Consider the following 14,669-nt stretch of genomic DNA (forward strand, 5'->3'; position numbering starts at 1 on the left):
GTGTATGGAGCTCATGTGTGTATGGAGCACCCAGCAGCACATGCGCTCATGTACCTGCACTCTCATCCTCCCATCTCCTCCTCCCACCTTCTCTCCTGCTCTCTCTCTCTCTCTCCATCCCTCTTGCAGTAGCACTCACCTCCCTTCTCCCTGCACTCGGCTCCATTCCGCGCTCATTCACTCTCCTGTCCCCATAGACATAGATGCCCCACGACATTTCTGGTTCTCCCTCTGGCACAGCCTTTCTTACACCGAGAGAAACAAACAACACAGAGTAACACGTGTCTCCCCTTCGTAGCATCACTGTCTTAGCATTTTGACCTGGCTACCTGGAAAGTCCTTTCCAGGCTTTACCTTTTCTTTGCTCCCCTGCCTGCCTCCACTAGTGAAATGGAAAGCCAGTCACTCACTTGCCCAGCCTACCCTGTAAGGAGGTATATCCCACATGCCCCAGTTTTACTCAGTAAGAAATAAAGGGATGACACGTGGAAAGGCTTTGGTTTTTCCTGGTAGAAGAGTTAAACATGGCCCATACTGGGGCTTGCCCCTTCTTCCTGCTCTGAGGACAGATGTGACATATGCAGCTATGGCGGCCACCTTACAACCCTGCGTCGTCAAATATGCAGTCAAAAAGCCGACATGCTAAAAAGCGTGGAGTGGAAAGAAAGAACTTGGATCTTTGACAACGTTGTGCAACAGCTAAACCGACACCAACAGCAACCTATGTCTAGACTTTTGTCCATATAAGGAAATAGGCTTTAAGTTTTTAGGCCACTCTTAGAAAAGTTTTCTGTTCCATAGAGCAGACAGCATCCCAATGCATAGACAAGGGATATTTTATGTGATGACTGACAGAGATGGCGATGAGCAAGAAGACCAATGGTAGCTTTTATGAGGTAAAATTTTACACACAGGTGAAACAGAATTGCTTGTCAAATGACCAGTTGAGATACAATTTCCTGGGCTGCTTTCACTAACCTGGGGAATCATAGCACTCAGCTGGGAGATGTTCATTTTGTTGTACATGGCTTCACTGGTTCGGTTTTCATGCGGAATCATTATCTGGTGGAAAGAAACTTTGGTTACTTTTTTCAAACAAACCATTTCTAACAGCATAGCTACTTCCTACATGTGCCAAAACATCTGTATAGTATCATAAACTTTTTCAAGATTTTGGTGTGGTGCCGAACCTGGGAGAAAGGAGGGGGAAAAAAATCACTTTACGCAGGATTAAGAAAATAAAAAGAAACTTTCCTTTCCTGTTCAGTGTGAAACATTGGACTTGGTACAAAAATAACTACTCAAATCCCTCCCTAACCTTTCATGTGGATGGACAAAATCTATCACTGGCTTGGGGTAGATAGCCATGCTAAGATTGGGCGATTTGAGACAAACATCCACTGTCCACCTGTAGCATCCAGGTAACAGCCTCTACAGTTCATAAACTACAGACCACCCCTTCATTCCCACGGGAACATTCTAAGTGCACTAGACTATCTGAACAGCACTGCCACCAGTGATCGTTCTGTCAACAGTTTCATGCCTCACTTCCCTTCTCCTCTCTGGTTTCTCTGGCCCGGAAATTTCCCTGGCCCCACTGCTAAAGGTATGGGTTCAGTTACCACCCAGACACAGTTCCACATCTGCTTCTCCAGCCCTGACCCTTCACACTCCTTCCATTCCCAACACTTGTGCTCCTGGCAATTTTGGCATCATCAAATCAAAGCTTCTAGGCTCTGCCATATCTAATCTGAGAAGAGCAGCAACAATCATCTTCCTCAAGGGCCATCTTAATCACTTCTGCAGACAGGCAGTAGCTCCTCATACCGCTCAACACATCATGATTTTTCCTAAGGCCCTCCATAATCTGATTCCCCTGCATTAAACTCTCCACCTTCCGACTCACACAGGACTCCCCTACCCTTGCACTCCTGTCCACCATCACTACCCCCATGGTTTGAACCATAAGTCAAGACTTTGCTTGTGATTCATTTTCTGTTGCAAGTCTTTCCAATTAAACTCCACTTGGCTCCAATCCCAAGGGCCATGCCATCAACAAGACCTCCCCTTAGGCACATATCTCTCTAGTTGGGATTAGCTGAATGCACACTTCCATGGCTGTGTTTACAAGGATTTCTGGGGGGCTTGGCGAAGTTGTCCTGTCTCCCCAGCTTTAGAAGTCTGCCTGGGATGATATGCTGCATTAATTCTGAAGGTCCCCAGTGACCTGGGATGTAAGAAACAGAGATGAGCATTATCAGCTGGCAAAAAACCCAAGCACCATGGATTTGTCAAGATACAATCACAGAAGGCTGAGTGGCAGACATCTGCCTCCTCTTCCCTTCAGTGCCCTCAGCTTCTCCCTTCTCACCATCCATGGAAAGACTTCCTGTAGCTCACAGGCAACCTCCTGCCTCCATTTCAATCACTGCTTCAGAGAATGTCCACACTCTTCCTCAGTCCACCCAGACTCATAGGCCCAGGTTGGAGCCCTTTGGCCTTAGAGCTGTTTTCAGCTCTCTGCCAGCTCCTTCCTCCACCCCATGGATTTGTCACTTCATTTAGCCTCTTGACCATTCCCGGTCATGCCTCGGCCCAGCTGTTTTGAGTTCCCTTTTTGGTTCAGATCCCTGGCTCAGGGCAAGGCCTTTCCCGCTGTATTGGAGCTTCAGTCCAAATGAGGTCTCTGGGTCTCCGATTTGCCTGGGAAGGGAATCCAGATGGCCTCTAGACACGGCAGAGAGGCCCAGTCTTTGACTCCAGAACATCTGCAGCAGTCTTTGCCGTCTTCAAAGGTGACACACAGGAAGGAACTGTATGTGCTGTGACTAGGGGGTCTGGAGAAAGACACACACGTACACCACGCCAGCCAAGAGGCCGACTCCTCCAGACCTTATCCATCAGCCTGCTCCCACCTTGCCACCCCACAACACCTCGCCAAACACAAAACCAAACAGCGCTTGGACTCCTAAGCACTTCAAGATTTTTACCAACTTCTATTATAAAAGACTACCAACAAATATACCACCACTTCTTGATAAAAGTATCGTTTTTTTTTTCATTACAGTGTATCTCCCCAAGAAGATTTCATCATATCTGTTCCATTCAGTCCTGAGGACGTATAAAGATTTTATACTTTGGTTCTTCTAGAAAAGTTATTCTTTGAACAAAGCTAACCATTTAGGATTTCTCATTAGTCTCTCTCAAGTTTGTTCTTAGGTCTTTTTGTCTCCACCATGAGACTGAAATAATTTAAAAGGTGATTTACACAGAACACAACATATGACACAATGACATTCATGAAAGTGGGGCAAGAAAAGAAGGAAAACCAGGGCTGGGTATAAGAACTAATTCATGCTTACCAGTCTGCCCTATACACTCTCTACATCAAATTATGTGACTAGACTTCCCAAAGCCTCAATCTTAGATGAGACTAATTCTGCATCGGAATGGTATAAAGAGTAAACTAGATTAAAAAATAATCTTCCACTTAAGCCAAATTCATACAGATTTATCAAATGTATCATATTCCTCAGTTGAGGCCAAACAGGCATTTCCCTGGGAAAACAGAGAGAGCCTCTCCCTGCTGCTGTTCTTTGTCCACCACTGACGAGAATGTGGACGCTGACTGGGCTTCAAGCAGGGGCAGAAGAAGAGTTCTTCTATCTGTTATGGTTTTTCTTCCTGCTACTTCCCAGAGAGGGGTGCTCTGAGTTCTATCTTGGACCCAAAGGACAATGCCACAAAATGACTTTTTATATATATTCTCATGCAAGATACATCACCTTTAAAATAAGGAGATGGAAAAGAAAAAGATTTTAGATGAAGTCTTACCTCAGCTATCTTTATTTCCAACCTAAGCACCGACTTCATGTCATGCTCTGCTCGGGAGCTATTAGCTCCCAAAAGCACAGCAGTATCCACCATGAATTTGTAAAGGGCATCCCGATACTGTAAGAGATAAAGAAGCAAGGGACCATGACAAGAGTCTATTAGGGAAGTATGTTTGAGGAACACAGAAGAGCAGGAACATCAGGTGGAAATAAATGCCCATTGTTTTCACTCTGTACTCAAAGTATGGTATGAGCATTATGCAATACCAACCACTCATCTACCACCTTGGGACAAAGAAGAATGATGGCTACTTGGGTACTGTTTCCATGACAGACAGAAATGTCCGGCCACCAAGAATCAAGAGAACTTGTTTTCTGGCAACCAGTAATATTAAGGATATATGAAACATCTACAAATGAGTCCAGACTCCTCTTTCCAGGCAAGTGAGGCTTTAATATTAAAAAACATGGGAAAGAACTGGTTGCTAAAAGCAGGAGGCATGATCCATGAAGACTAGTGGGAACTGTGATTTATTTTCTTCCAGCTCAATTTACCCGTCTCCACACTAAAAACAAAAGACCAGCAATCGAATGTTTTTTTCCATTTTGTGGGGTTTCTACCAAGTTCTCCTCACTAGCTCAGGGAGAAAGGAAAGGAAAGATGAGAAAATGATGAAGAGAAATTGAGCAAATGCAGAAGTTCCTCGCTGCATGTTCAGAACCCATTTTCAGGCTATTCACATACTATTGGAGAGGAAGACCTTACTTTGTGGGAGTTGAGGAATCTTGTGTGTGTGTGTCAAGGGGTGAGGGTGGGTCCCTTCTCCTTTCAGGTACATTTTAAGAACTCAACACAACAGCTATTAAACTGTTCCATAGTTATGCTATGGGAATAAGATTCCCTAATATACACCTTGATTCTGCAAAGCTTTTCTTATAATGCTTATGACTCTGAGACCTGCACAGCGCTTGGCATATAGCAGGCCCTTAATAAATATTTGTTGAATCAGTAAATAAGCCTCACAGATAGTCAGAATTAGAAATGTTTTGCAATTTCCAGTTAAATTCCAAAAATATTTATTCGATCATCACATATGCAAGATGTCTTGCTAGGCCTTCTGTGCACATGGCGGGAGTAGAGGTGAATAATTAAATAATACTTAAGTCTAGTTCCCAGTGTGTGATCCTGGGAGGGAGATAAACACGTCATTACTAATTGTAACACTAGCAACACCAAAATAAAGTCTTTACTAAAGCTGCTAAGTGCTTGGAAACTCAAGAACTAGTGAATTCTAGCCTCGAGAAACCAGGGAGAGAGTTTTTTAAAGGGGACAGATTCAGGAGCAGAGGCGTCCTTCTGAGAGATGTGCGAGCTGCCTTTGTTGGGGGAAGAATAAAGATAGGTGAGACAGCAAAGTGGTTTGGGACTAGGTTGTAAAGAGGCCTTGAAATCCCTCTAAGGAATACAGAGTCTAACTTGTGAGCAGAAGCACACTGGGAGATGTACTTTGAGAGCTTGCCAAGTGGTGCTAAGGAGGTAATGGAATGAAGGGGAGGAGGGAATAGTTAAAAGGAGACTCAACAAGGATCTGCCCTAGGGCAGTAGGGAGACAAAGGAGGCACCAGGGGGAAGAGATATTTTCAAGGCAGAGTCTAAAGGACTGATTGGTTACAAGGTGGGGACAACATTTCAAGCATGGCTGCGTATTAGGTGGTGACCCAAGTAGAAACAGAAGTGCCTCCAGACTGGTAAAAGTTCGTTCTGTCCAATTTCAAGAAGGAAAACTTGCCAACCTCTTTGATGAGCGTCCTCAGCCAGAAAGTCGCTGAGGATCCTGCCCTTCAGAGCCTTCTAGATACAGGCTTTCCTATCAGCAAAGGAGCAGGGACTCCGTGAGAGCCAGCACTTCCCCCATTGAAGCCCCTGCATTCTCAGGGCAGGCCAGAAACCCAAGCCTCCCAGATCAAGGGTCCCCCAGGCCTGAGGCTCCCTTGGAAGTTCAACAGAGGTTCCAAAATGAATTCAAAGTGTCAGGAATAAAACAGCTCTAATCCAATCTCCAGGAAATGACTAGGTTTCCAAGCCAAAGCAAGAAGTTTGAGAAGATTGATCCCATCTGGTTCTCATTAACCTTACGTTAACCTGGGGCACCAATTTAAAAAAAACGGATTCCTAGGCCCCACTTCAAGTCTACTAAATCCGACTTCCCATGGCTGAGGCCCAAGAATCAACATTTAATAGAAGCTTCCGAGGTGATTCTTAAGCAATACAATTTGGGACCTGCTGGTCAACTGGGTGTCCATTCCCACGCTTCTGCAATCTACTGAGAGCTGTCCACACTTCTGAGGGCTGGCTGCAAGACCACTCCTTGGTTACTGCATTTGGTGTGCTGTCTTCCCTGCTCAACTATGAGGGCACCACGCAGGGAGTGCTCAGCCTTCATTTCCAGATTTCCAGAAAACAGGGAGGGCCATTTATCTGCCCAAATAAAAGTCCTTTGCTTCCTACATTTGGGAAAATGGTTGTCAAACACCCACACTGCTCCATTCGAGTAAAGAGTTAGGGATTTTAGAACAACTTATGAACCTCACAATGTCTGACAAGATGCAGAGTTGAATGAGGAAAACTTACAGACTTGGCTTCCGTGCTGTTATCAAGGTAGTCTTCCCTCACGGCTAGGGAGAGCGCCGCTTGGTCCAGCTGTTGAAACAAAAAACAAAGCATTCTGCTCGCACTGAAAATTCTTCCGTACCATGTTAATGAGTCATGAGATCAGGATCCCTGCCATATTTTGAGCATGTGTCACCATTACTAAAACAATTCAAAGCAAACAGGTGCTGCAGCAATCAATGACAGTTATCAAGAATCAGAGACCTGCCCCTGATTCCGATTCATGGTTTCTAACCTTTTGAGTTTCTAACAATACTAAATAGTGTCAAAGCTAAATGACTTTGAAATAGGATTATCTGATCCCCCCCCCCCATTTTATGGGTGAAGAAACAAAATCCAGAGAGGTGATTTTGCTTTGAGAAATCTTTGCAAACTTTAGAACCCTCTTTGGAAAGTTTAAAATAGGTGATGAAAATACAAATAATAATCAGACAACTAAATATGTGTAATTATTATTAGAGAAAATTATAGCATAATTTCTTGAATTAAAACTTTCAGCAGCTTAAAGGTAATCAAAGAGAAGATTATAATCTTTGCAAAAAAATGTGCTAGAATAATCAGATATCCATTTGCCAAAAAAAATTAATTTCAAACCAGACCTCATGACCTGCACAAAAATTAATACAATATGGATCTAGAACTACATATAAACTATATATAAACCTAACAATAAAAACTTCCAAAATCACTGTGGATTGGTGACTGCACCCGTGAAATTAAAGCTTGCTCCTTGGAAGGAAAGCTATGACAAACCTAGACAGTGTATTAAAAAGCAGACACATTACTTTGCCAACAAAGGTCTGTATAGTCAAAGCTATGGTTTTTCCAGTAGTCATGTATGGATGTGAGAGTTGAACCATAAAGAAGGCTGAGTGCCAAAGAACTGATGCTTCTGAATTGTGGTGCTGGACAAGACTCTTGAGAGTCCCTTGGACTGCAAGGAGATCAAACCAGTCAATCCTAAAGGAAATCAACCCTGAATATTCACTGGAAGGACTAATGCTGAAGCTGAAGCTCCATTACTTTGGCCACCTGATATAAAGAGATGACTCATTGGAAAAGACCCTGATGCTGGAAAAGATGAAAGGCAAAAGGAGAAGGGGGTACAGAGGTTGACATGGTTAGATGGCATCACTGACTCAGTGGACATGAATTTGAGCAAACTTGGAGATAGTGAAAGACAGGGAAGCCTGGAGTGCCGCAGTCCATGGGGTCGCAAAGAGTCACACACAACTTAGAGACTGAATAACAACAACGAATAAAACCTACGGTAAAAAACACATGGGAAAATCTTTGACCTGGGGTTACACAAAGAGTTCTTAGATATGACACCAAAATCAGATACATAAAAGAAAAAATAAATTGGACCTCATCATCATTAAACATTTTTGCTCTGTGAAAGACACTCGTTAAGAGAATAAAAAATATAAGCTACAGATAGGGAGAAAATATCTGAAAATCACATATATGACAAAGGACTTGCATCCAGAATATATAAAGAACTCTCATAACTCAATAAGAAAACAAACTGCCCAATTTAAAACTGGAACAAAAATCTGAACAGACATTTCACCCAAGAAAATATTCAAATGGAAAATAAACTTATGAAAGGATGCTTAAAATCACTAGTCATTAGAAAATGTAAATGATACCCACAGTAAAATACCACTATACATCTACTAGAATGGCAAAAACAAAAAACAAAAACACTGATAATGTCAGGGACTTCTCTGGCAGTCCAGTGGTTAAGACATCTCGCTTCCACTACAAGGGGTATAGGTTCAATCTCTGGTTGGAGAACTAAGTTCCCCATGACTCATGGCATGGCCAAAAAAGCAAAACACTGATGATGCCAAGTACTGGTGAGGATGTGGAAAAACTAGTTCACTCCTACACTGTTGCTGGGAATGCAACATGACAGAGTCACTTTGGAAATCAGTCTGATAGCTTCTTACAAAACTGAACGTACATATGACCCAGCAATATCACTTCCCAGCCACTTACCAAAGATAAATGAAAACTTATACTCACACAGAAACCTGCATGTAACTTTATTCATTATTGCCCCAAATCTGAAACAACCCAAATGTCCTTCAACTGGCAAATGGATAAACTGTGACACTCACCCATAAAAAGGAATGAACTACTGATACATGCAACAATATGGGCATATTTTAATCACATCCCCAAAAAAGGCAAAACTACAGGGATGGAGAAGAGGGGATGGGGAGAGTGGGTGATTACAAAAGGGCAGCACAAGGTAAATTTGGGGGAAGCGATGGGACAAACTATTGTCTGTCTTGATTATGGTGGGGATTCTGTGACTCCATGCATTTGTAAAACCTTACAGACCTGTGCTTCACAAAAAGTGAATTTAACTGTAAGTAAAATTTTAAATAAATAAAAATTTTAAAGTTCCAGAATTTCCTCTAAATTTCTGGCTGTTCTTTCTTGAGTATAAGCAACTGCCCAAAGACTGAATAAAACTGAACACGACATCAAATTTTCTACCTTAAATCTTATCCACACATTTAAAAAGTTAAGCTAATTGGGGGGAAAAGATGTTTTCATAACATCGACCTTGCCTGGGTGTATTGCTAAAAACCTCAAATTATTGTGTTCAATCTTCTTCTCTAATTGGCCCCAAACAACTAAGTCACAAGCCAGCCTAGCTTCATCATATTCCAACTCCCAATACACCACCCTTTCTTCCAAAAATTAAGTAAGCCAGGAACATGAAACACGATATTATGATTAAGATGCTTTGGCTTTCAATTAGAGTTGAACCACTTGGAGAATTTTTTGAGCTTTAGTCTCAAAGGAAAGGAAACTGTGTAGACAATATCAAGAAACCCAGAGCTTCCCTCTGATGAAATGAAGTTAAATCCATTTATTGTAAAAATTTAGACGATTCAAGTGAAGTTACCGGACCTGTTTTAAATCTTCAGATTGCTACAGTTCCGAGGGAACCTCTTAAATATATGAAATCGATTGAATAAGGTTAGTTAACTAAAACTAGAAACAGACACACGCTTGAGGCAAAAGACTTTCTCAAGAGGCCAATATTAGGACACTGTTATTTGAGGTTTTTTAATCCATGCATTTGTAACCGATCTTAATATTGCAAGTAGAAAACAAAACACATGTTTAGGAAATCTGATACCCTGAACTGAAATATGAATTTTTCTCTCTGTCTGAAATGACACACAGGTTAGGAAACGAAACAGTAATACAAGAAACATCTCACACATTATGATGTAGTTATAGGACAAAAAAGAAAAACTTTATCTCCAGGAGAGTCTGTCCTTATCATCCCTACAGATTTTACTAAATGTTGCACAAATGCAGCCGCTGGGTGATGATCACTTTAAGTCACTGTTCTGGTAACACATACTGACACAACCTTGACCTTCCGAACACTCTTTCAGGACCACGGATATTCCAAAGTCTTTTATTGTCCCTTAAATCCTCATTCTTGCTATCTCCTTACACAAAATGAACCCAAACACATGTAGCAAGATATGTTCTGAGGAATTAATCTGCCGTCTCGTGTATTTTTGTTTTTCCTTTCTTCCATTTAAGTCTGTGGCAAATTTTGTGTCATTCTGCCACAGGGGAACTTGAGCACCATCATGTAGCTTTGAGCCGCCCCAGCTTGCCAAACCACATGTCCTCGGCATGGGAATACCCACTGGAAGAGTGCCTTTTTTCTTCACCCAAAGATACCACCCAAGAGTATGCCCACAGTGATGTGCCTTCCCAAGGCAGGTTTTTTTTTTCCCTTATCCCCATGGGTTTGTGGGATTAGAAAAGCCTAGAACATCGAGGAAAATAGCAATAGAATGTGATGGAAAAGGAAGTCTAAATGCATTGAGGGAGAAGAGTTTAGGGGTAAGAGAGAGTTCTCCCAGAGCAGAAAGACGACCTTTGAGGCAGTCAAAGAAGTCAAGAGTTTCTTATGAGCAGAGGGACCGGTCAATGTCCCTAGAAAATGGCAGGATTTGAGAGGGAGTTGGGGGCCCAGGGCCCCAGCAGCAGAGAGGCACAGCTGAAGGAGTCACAGGGGCTGGGATGGTACGTTTCTTTTCAGAAATAGATAACTGATGATCAGAGGGTCTCCAGTCCCCTAGGACAGGGGTCCCCAACCTCCAGGATCTAATGACTGATGTCTGAGGTAGAGCTAATGTAATCATAAGAGAAATAAAGTGACAATAAATGTAATGGACTTGAATCATCCCCCACTCCCGGTCCATGGGAAAACGGTCCTCCAAGAAACTGGTCCCTGGTGCCAAAAGGGTTGGGGATCACTGCCCTAGGGGAAGGCTGAGAAATGAAGCAGCTGCCAAGTGAGGACGGGCCTAGACTGGCTCACTTTCCAACTAGAAGGTGGGGTGGGAGTTCAGCGACAGAGATGAGACTGACTAACGAAAATGGCTGCTTCTTGTGCATCTGAATTTGAGATCTGAGATGTATGTTTGGCACAAAAATTGAAGAGAAACATTCCCCAAATGGTTCTGACAAGCTGCCTGATCATGATTTAAGAGAAAGGTACCTTTACTTTGCCAACAAAGGGTCATCTAGTCAAGGCTATGGTTTTTCCTATGGTCATGTATGGATGTGAGAGTTGGACTGTGAAGAAGGCTGAGCACCGAAGAATTGATGCTTTTGAACTATGGTGTTGGAGAAGACTCTTGAGAGTCCCTTGGACGGCAAGGAGATCCAACCAGTCCATTCTGAAGGAGATCAGCCCTGGGATTTCTTTGGAAGGAATGATGCTAAAGCTGAAACTCCAGTACTTTGGCCACCCAAAAGTTGACTCATTGGAAAAGACTCTGATGCTGGGAGGGATTGGGGGCAGGAGGAGAAGGGGACAACAGAGGATGAGATGGCTGGATGGCATCACTGATTCGATGGATGTGAGTCTCAGTGAACTCCGGGAGTTTGTGATGGACAGGGAGGCCTGGCGTGCTGCGATTCATGGGGTCGCAAAGAATCGGACACGACTGAGTGACTGATCTGGAATCTGGAATCTGTGCATCTGAATTTGAGATCTGAGATGTATGTTTGGCACAAAAATTGAAGAGAAACATTCCCCAAATGGTTCTGACAAGCTGCCTGATCATGATTTAAGAGAAAGGTACCTTTTGCCACATGCTACTGTGCACCAGTATCTGTCCTGTGAATTGTCAGCAAGTTCATCCCATTTAAATCTCACAGCAACAGTGAAAAGTAAATTCAAATCAACCTTTCATTACACCTGGGGAAAATGAGACTGAGAGGCGAAACAACCTGCACAGACATTCAGTGAGTAGATCACAAAGCCAAGTCTCAATCTCTTTAAACACCAAAGCCTACTCTTTTTCCCACTATGGTAGTCGTTTTCAAATTACGTTCCACAAAACTTAAACAGTGCTTCATGGGCTCCAAATATTCAGTTAGATTTTTTTTTTAGAGATTTAACTACTTCTAACAAAAGCAACACTCACAAATTTTACAACATTGGCAGCCATCGATACACTAGTTTTTGTTATCAGGTTCACCGAGCTTTATGCAGATCTCAGAAGAAAGCTGTTCCTACCAATACCTAGACATATGCTTGAATTTCTAGCAGCTGTGTCATGGTTAGAAAGACTGTAGCTCTAACCTGTTAATTCAGGTGTGTGAATAGCCCCTCACACAAAACGGTATGAACAGGGATATACCTAAAGCAAACACACACTGCACTCAAATGCCAGGCCATGCTCAAACACATCAGTTTGAAAGAAGCTGCTACCTTGGCAGAGGAGAGCAGTAGTAAGCACATGAGTACCTCCTTACATTTGGAAAGTGCTATATTATTGACAGTTCAGTGTCTCTAGGATCAGTTTAACTGAATAATAAGTGTGCAAGGCAAGCTGTTAAAAATTGATTATTGTGATCCTCTATACTCATGTTTCCCATAAGCTGGTATTCAAACTACAGGCTTGATTAGACCCAAGTTCTTTTTTTCTTTTCTTTTCTTTTGGCATCATTGGTGATAGCTTATGCTTCCCACTGTACAGTATCAGGAGGCACACAAAAAAATCTGGTTGTCCCACTTTTAGCAATGGCCTACCATTGATATTTGCATTCATCTGATATCAGTCTGCTCTCTCCTGAATTTTCCCATCAACCATTCATCTAATAGTTTTAGCAGCCATTGACGACAGTTGCTTTGATCCTTTTATTCATTAGGGATTTTTTTAAAAGGTAATATTTAAGTTCTATTATTTCTCCTGCCTTTTAAAGCTGAGAAATCTGTATGCAGGTCAGGAAGCAACAGTTAGAACTGGACATGGGACAACAGACTGGTTCCAAATTGGGAAAGGAGTATGTCAAGGCTGTATATTGTCACCCTGCTTGTTTAACTTATATGCAGAGTACATCATGAGAAACACTGGGCTGGATGAAGCACAAGCTGGAATCAAGATTGCTGGGAGAAATATCAATAACCTCAGATATGCAGATAACACCACCCTTATGGCAGAAAGCGAAGAAAAACTAAAGAGCTTCTTGATGAAAGTGAAAGAGGAGAGTGAAAAAGTTGGCTTAAAACTCAACATTCAGAAAACTAAGATCATGGCATCTGGTCCCATCGCTTCATGGCAAACAGATGGGGAAGCAATGGAAACAGTGACAGATTTTACTTTGGGAGGCTCCAAAATCACTGCAGATGGTGACTGCAGCCATGAAACTAAAAGACATTTGCTCCTTGGAAGGAAAGTTATGACCAACCTAGACAGCATATTTAAAAGCAGAGACATTACTTTGCCAACAAAGGTCCATCTGGTCAAGGCTATGGTTTTTCCAGTGGTCATGTATGGATGTGAGAGTTGGACTGTAAAGAAAGCTGAGCACTGAAGAATTGATGCTTTTGAACTGTGGTGTTGGAGACGACTCTTGAGAGTCCCCTTGGACAGCAAGGAGATCCAACCAGTCCATCCTAAAGGAAATCAGTCCTGAATATTCATTGGAAGGACTGATGCTGAAGCTGAAACTCCAATACTTTGGCCAACTGATGTGGAGAACTGACTCATTTGAAAAGACCCTGATGCTGGGAAAGATTGAAGGCGGGAGGAGAAAGGGACCACAGAGGATGAGATGGTTGGATGTCATCACTGACTCAGTGGACATGAGTTTGAGTAAACTCCGGGAGTTGGTAGTGGACAGGGAGGCCTGGCGTGCTGCAGTTCATGGGATCGTGAAGAGTCAGACATGACTGAGCAACTGAACTGAAATGAATCTTGAAGTCCTATTATTTCTCCTGCCTTTTAAAGCTGTGATTCTCCTATAAACAAGAATTTTCTCTCATTAGGTATGAGGTTACCCTGAAATCAGTCAAATTTAGTATGCTGTAGATTAAAATAGATATATCAACTAAATGTGCATGTGATTCTTATTTGGAACCTGAATCAAAGACCAACTGTTAACTTTTTTAGAGGATAATCAGCAAAACTGAAAATTAACTTACTTCAAAACACCACTTAGGGTAATTATTGATAAGTATGATCCTGTTTACTTTATTATTTGGGGTTTGCTTTTTGGAAGTGCTGAATTCTCTTAGCTTTTGTTTGTCTATGAAGCTTTTGATTTGTCCTTCAAATCTGAATGATATCCTTGCTGGATAGAGTAATCTTGGTTGTATGTAGGTTTTTCCCTCTCATCACTATAAGTATATCCTGCCATTTCCTTCTGGCCTGCAGATTTCTCTTGAAAGATCAGCTGTTAGCCTTATGGGGAATCCTGTTGTGTGTTATTTGTTGCTTTTCCCTTGCTGCTTCGGAGACACAGACATTTTGGACATAGTGGGGGAAGGAGAGGGCAGGATGATATGAGAGAATAGCATTGAAACATATATATCACCATATGTAAAACAGACAGCCAGTGGAAGTTCAGTGTATAACACAGGGAACCCAAAGCCAGGGCTCTGTGACAGCCTAGAGGGGTGGGATGGGTGGGAAGTGGGAGGGAGGTTCAAGAGGGAGGGGACATATGTATACCTAATATTGATTCATGTTGATATATGGCAAAAACCATCATGATATTATAAAGTAATTATCCTCTAATTAAAAAAATAAAATACATATTTTAAAAAACACCACTTAATGTATTTGCACAATACAGGATATCACAATAATTCTGAAATT

The 14,669-nt window shown here is 42.2% G+C and overlaps 1 protein-coding gene across 2 annotated transcripts in view; it reads right to left on the bottom strand.

Annotated features, from left to right (window-relative positions):
* PHEX (phosphate regulating endopeptidase X-linked) overlaps positions 1-14,669 on the bottom strand; it is a 221,381-nt gene that overhangs the window by 147,465 nt on the left and 59,247 nt on the right. For both annotated transcript variants that reach the window (XM_024988135.2, NM_001192871.2), the window contains 3 exon segments: positions 6,466-6,534; positions 3,835-3,951; positions 979-1,062 (listed from right to left, as the gene is read on the bottom strand). In XM_024988135.2, coding sequence (XP_024843903.1) covers positions 979-1,062; positions 3,835-3,951; positions 6,466-6,534 — 270 coding nt within the window.

The sequence above is a fragment of the Bos taurus genome, chromosome X (assembly GCF_002263795.3).
Source record: "Bos taurus isolate L1 Dominette 01449 registration number 42190680 breed Hereford chromosome X, ARS-UCD2.0, whole genome shotgun sequence".
Classification (NCBI taxonomy): Eukaryota; Metazoa; Chordata; class Mammalia; order Artiodactyla; family Bovidae; genus Bos; species Bos taurus.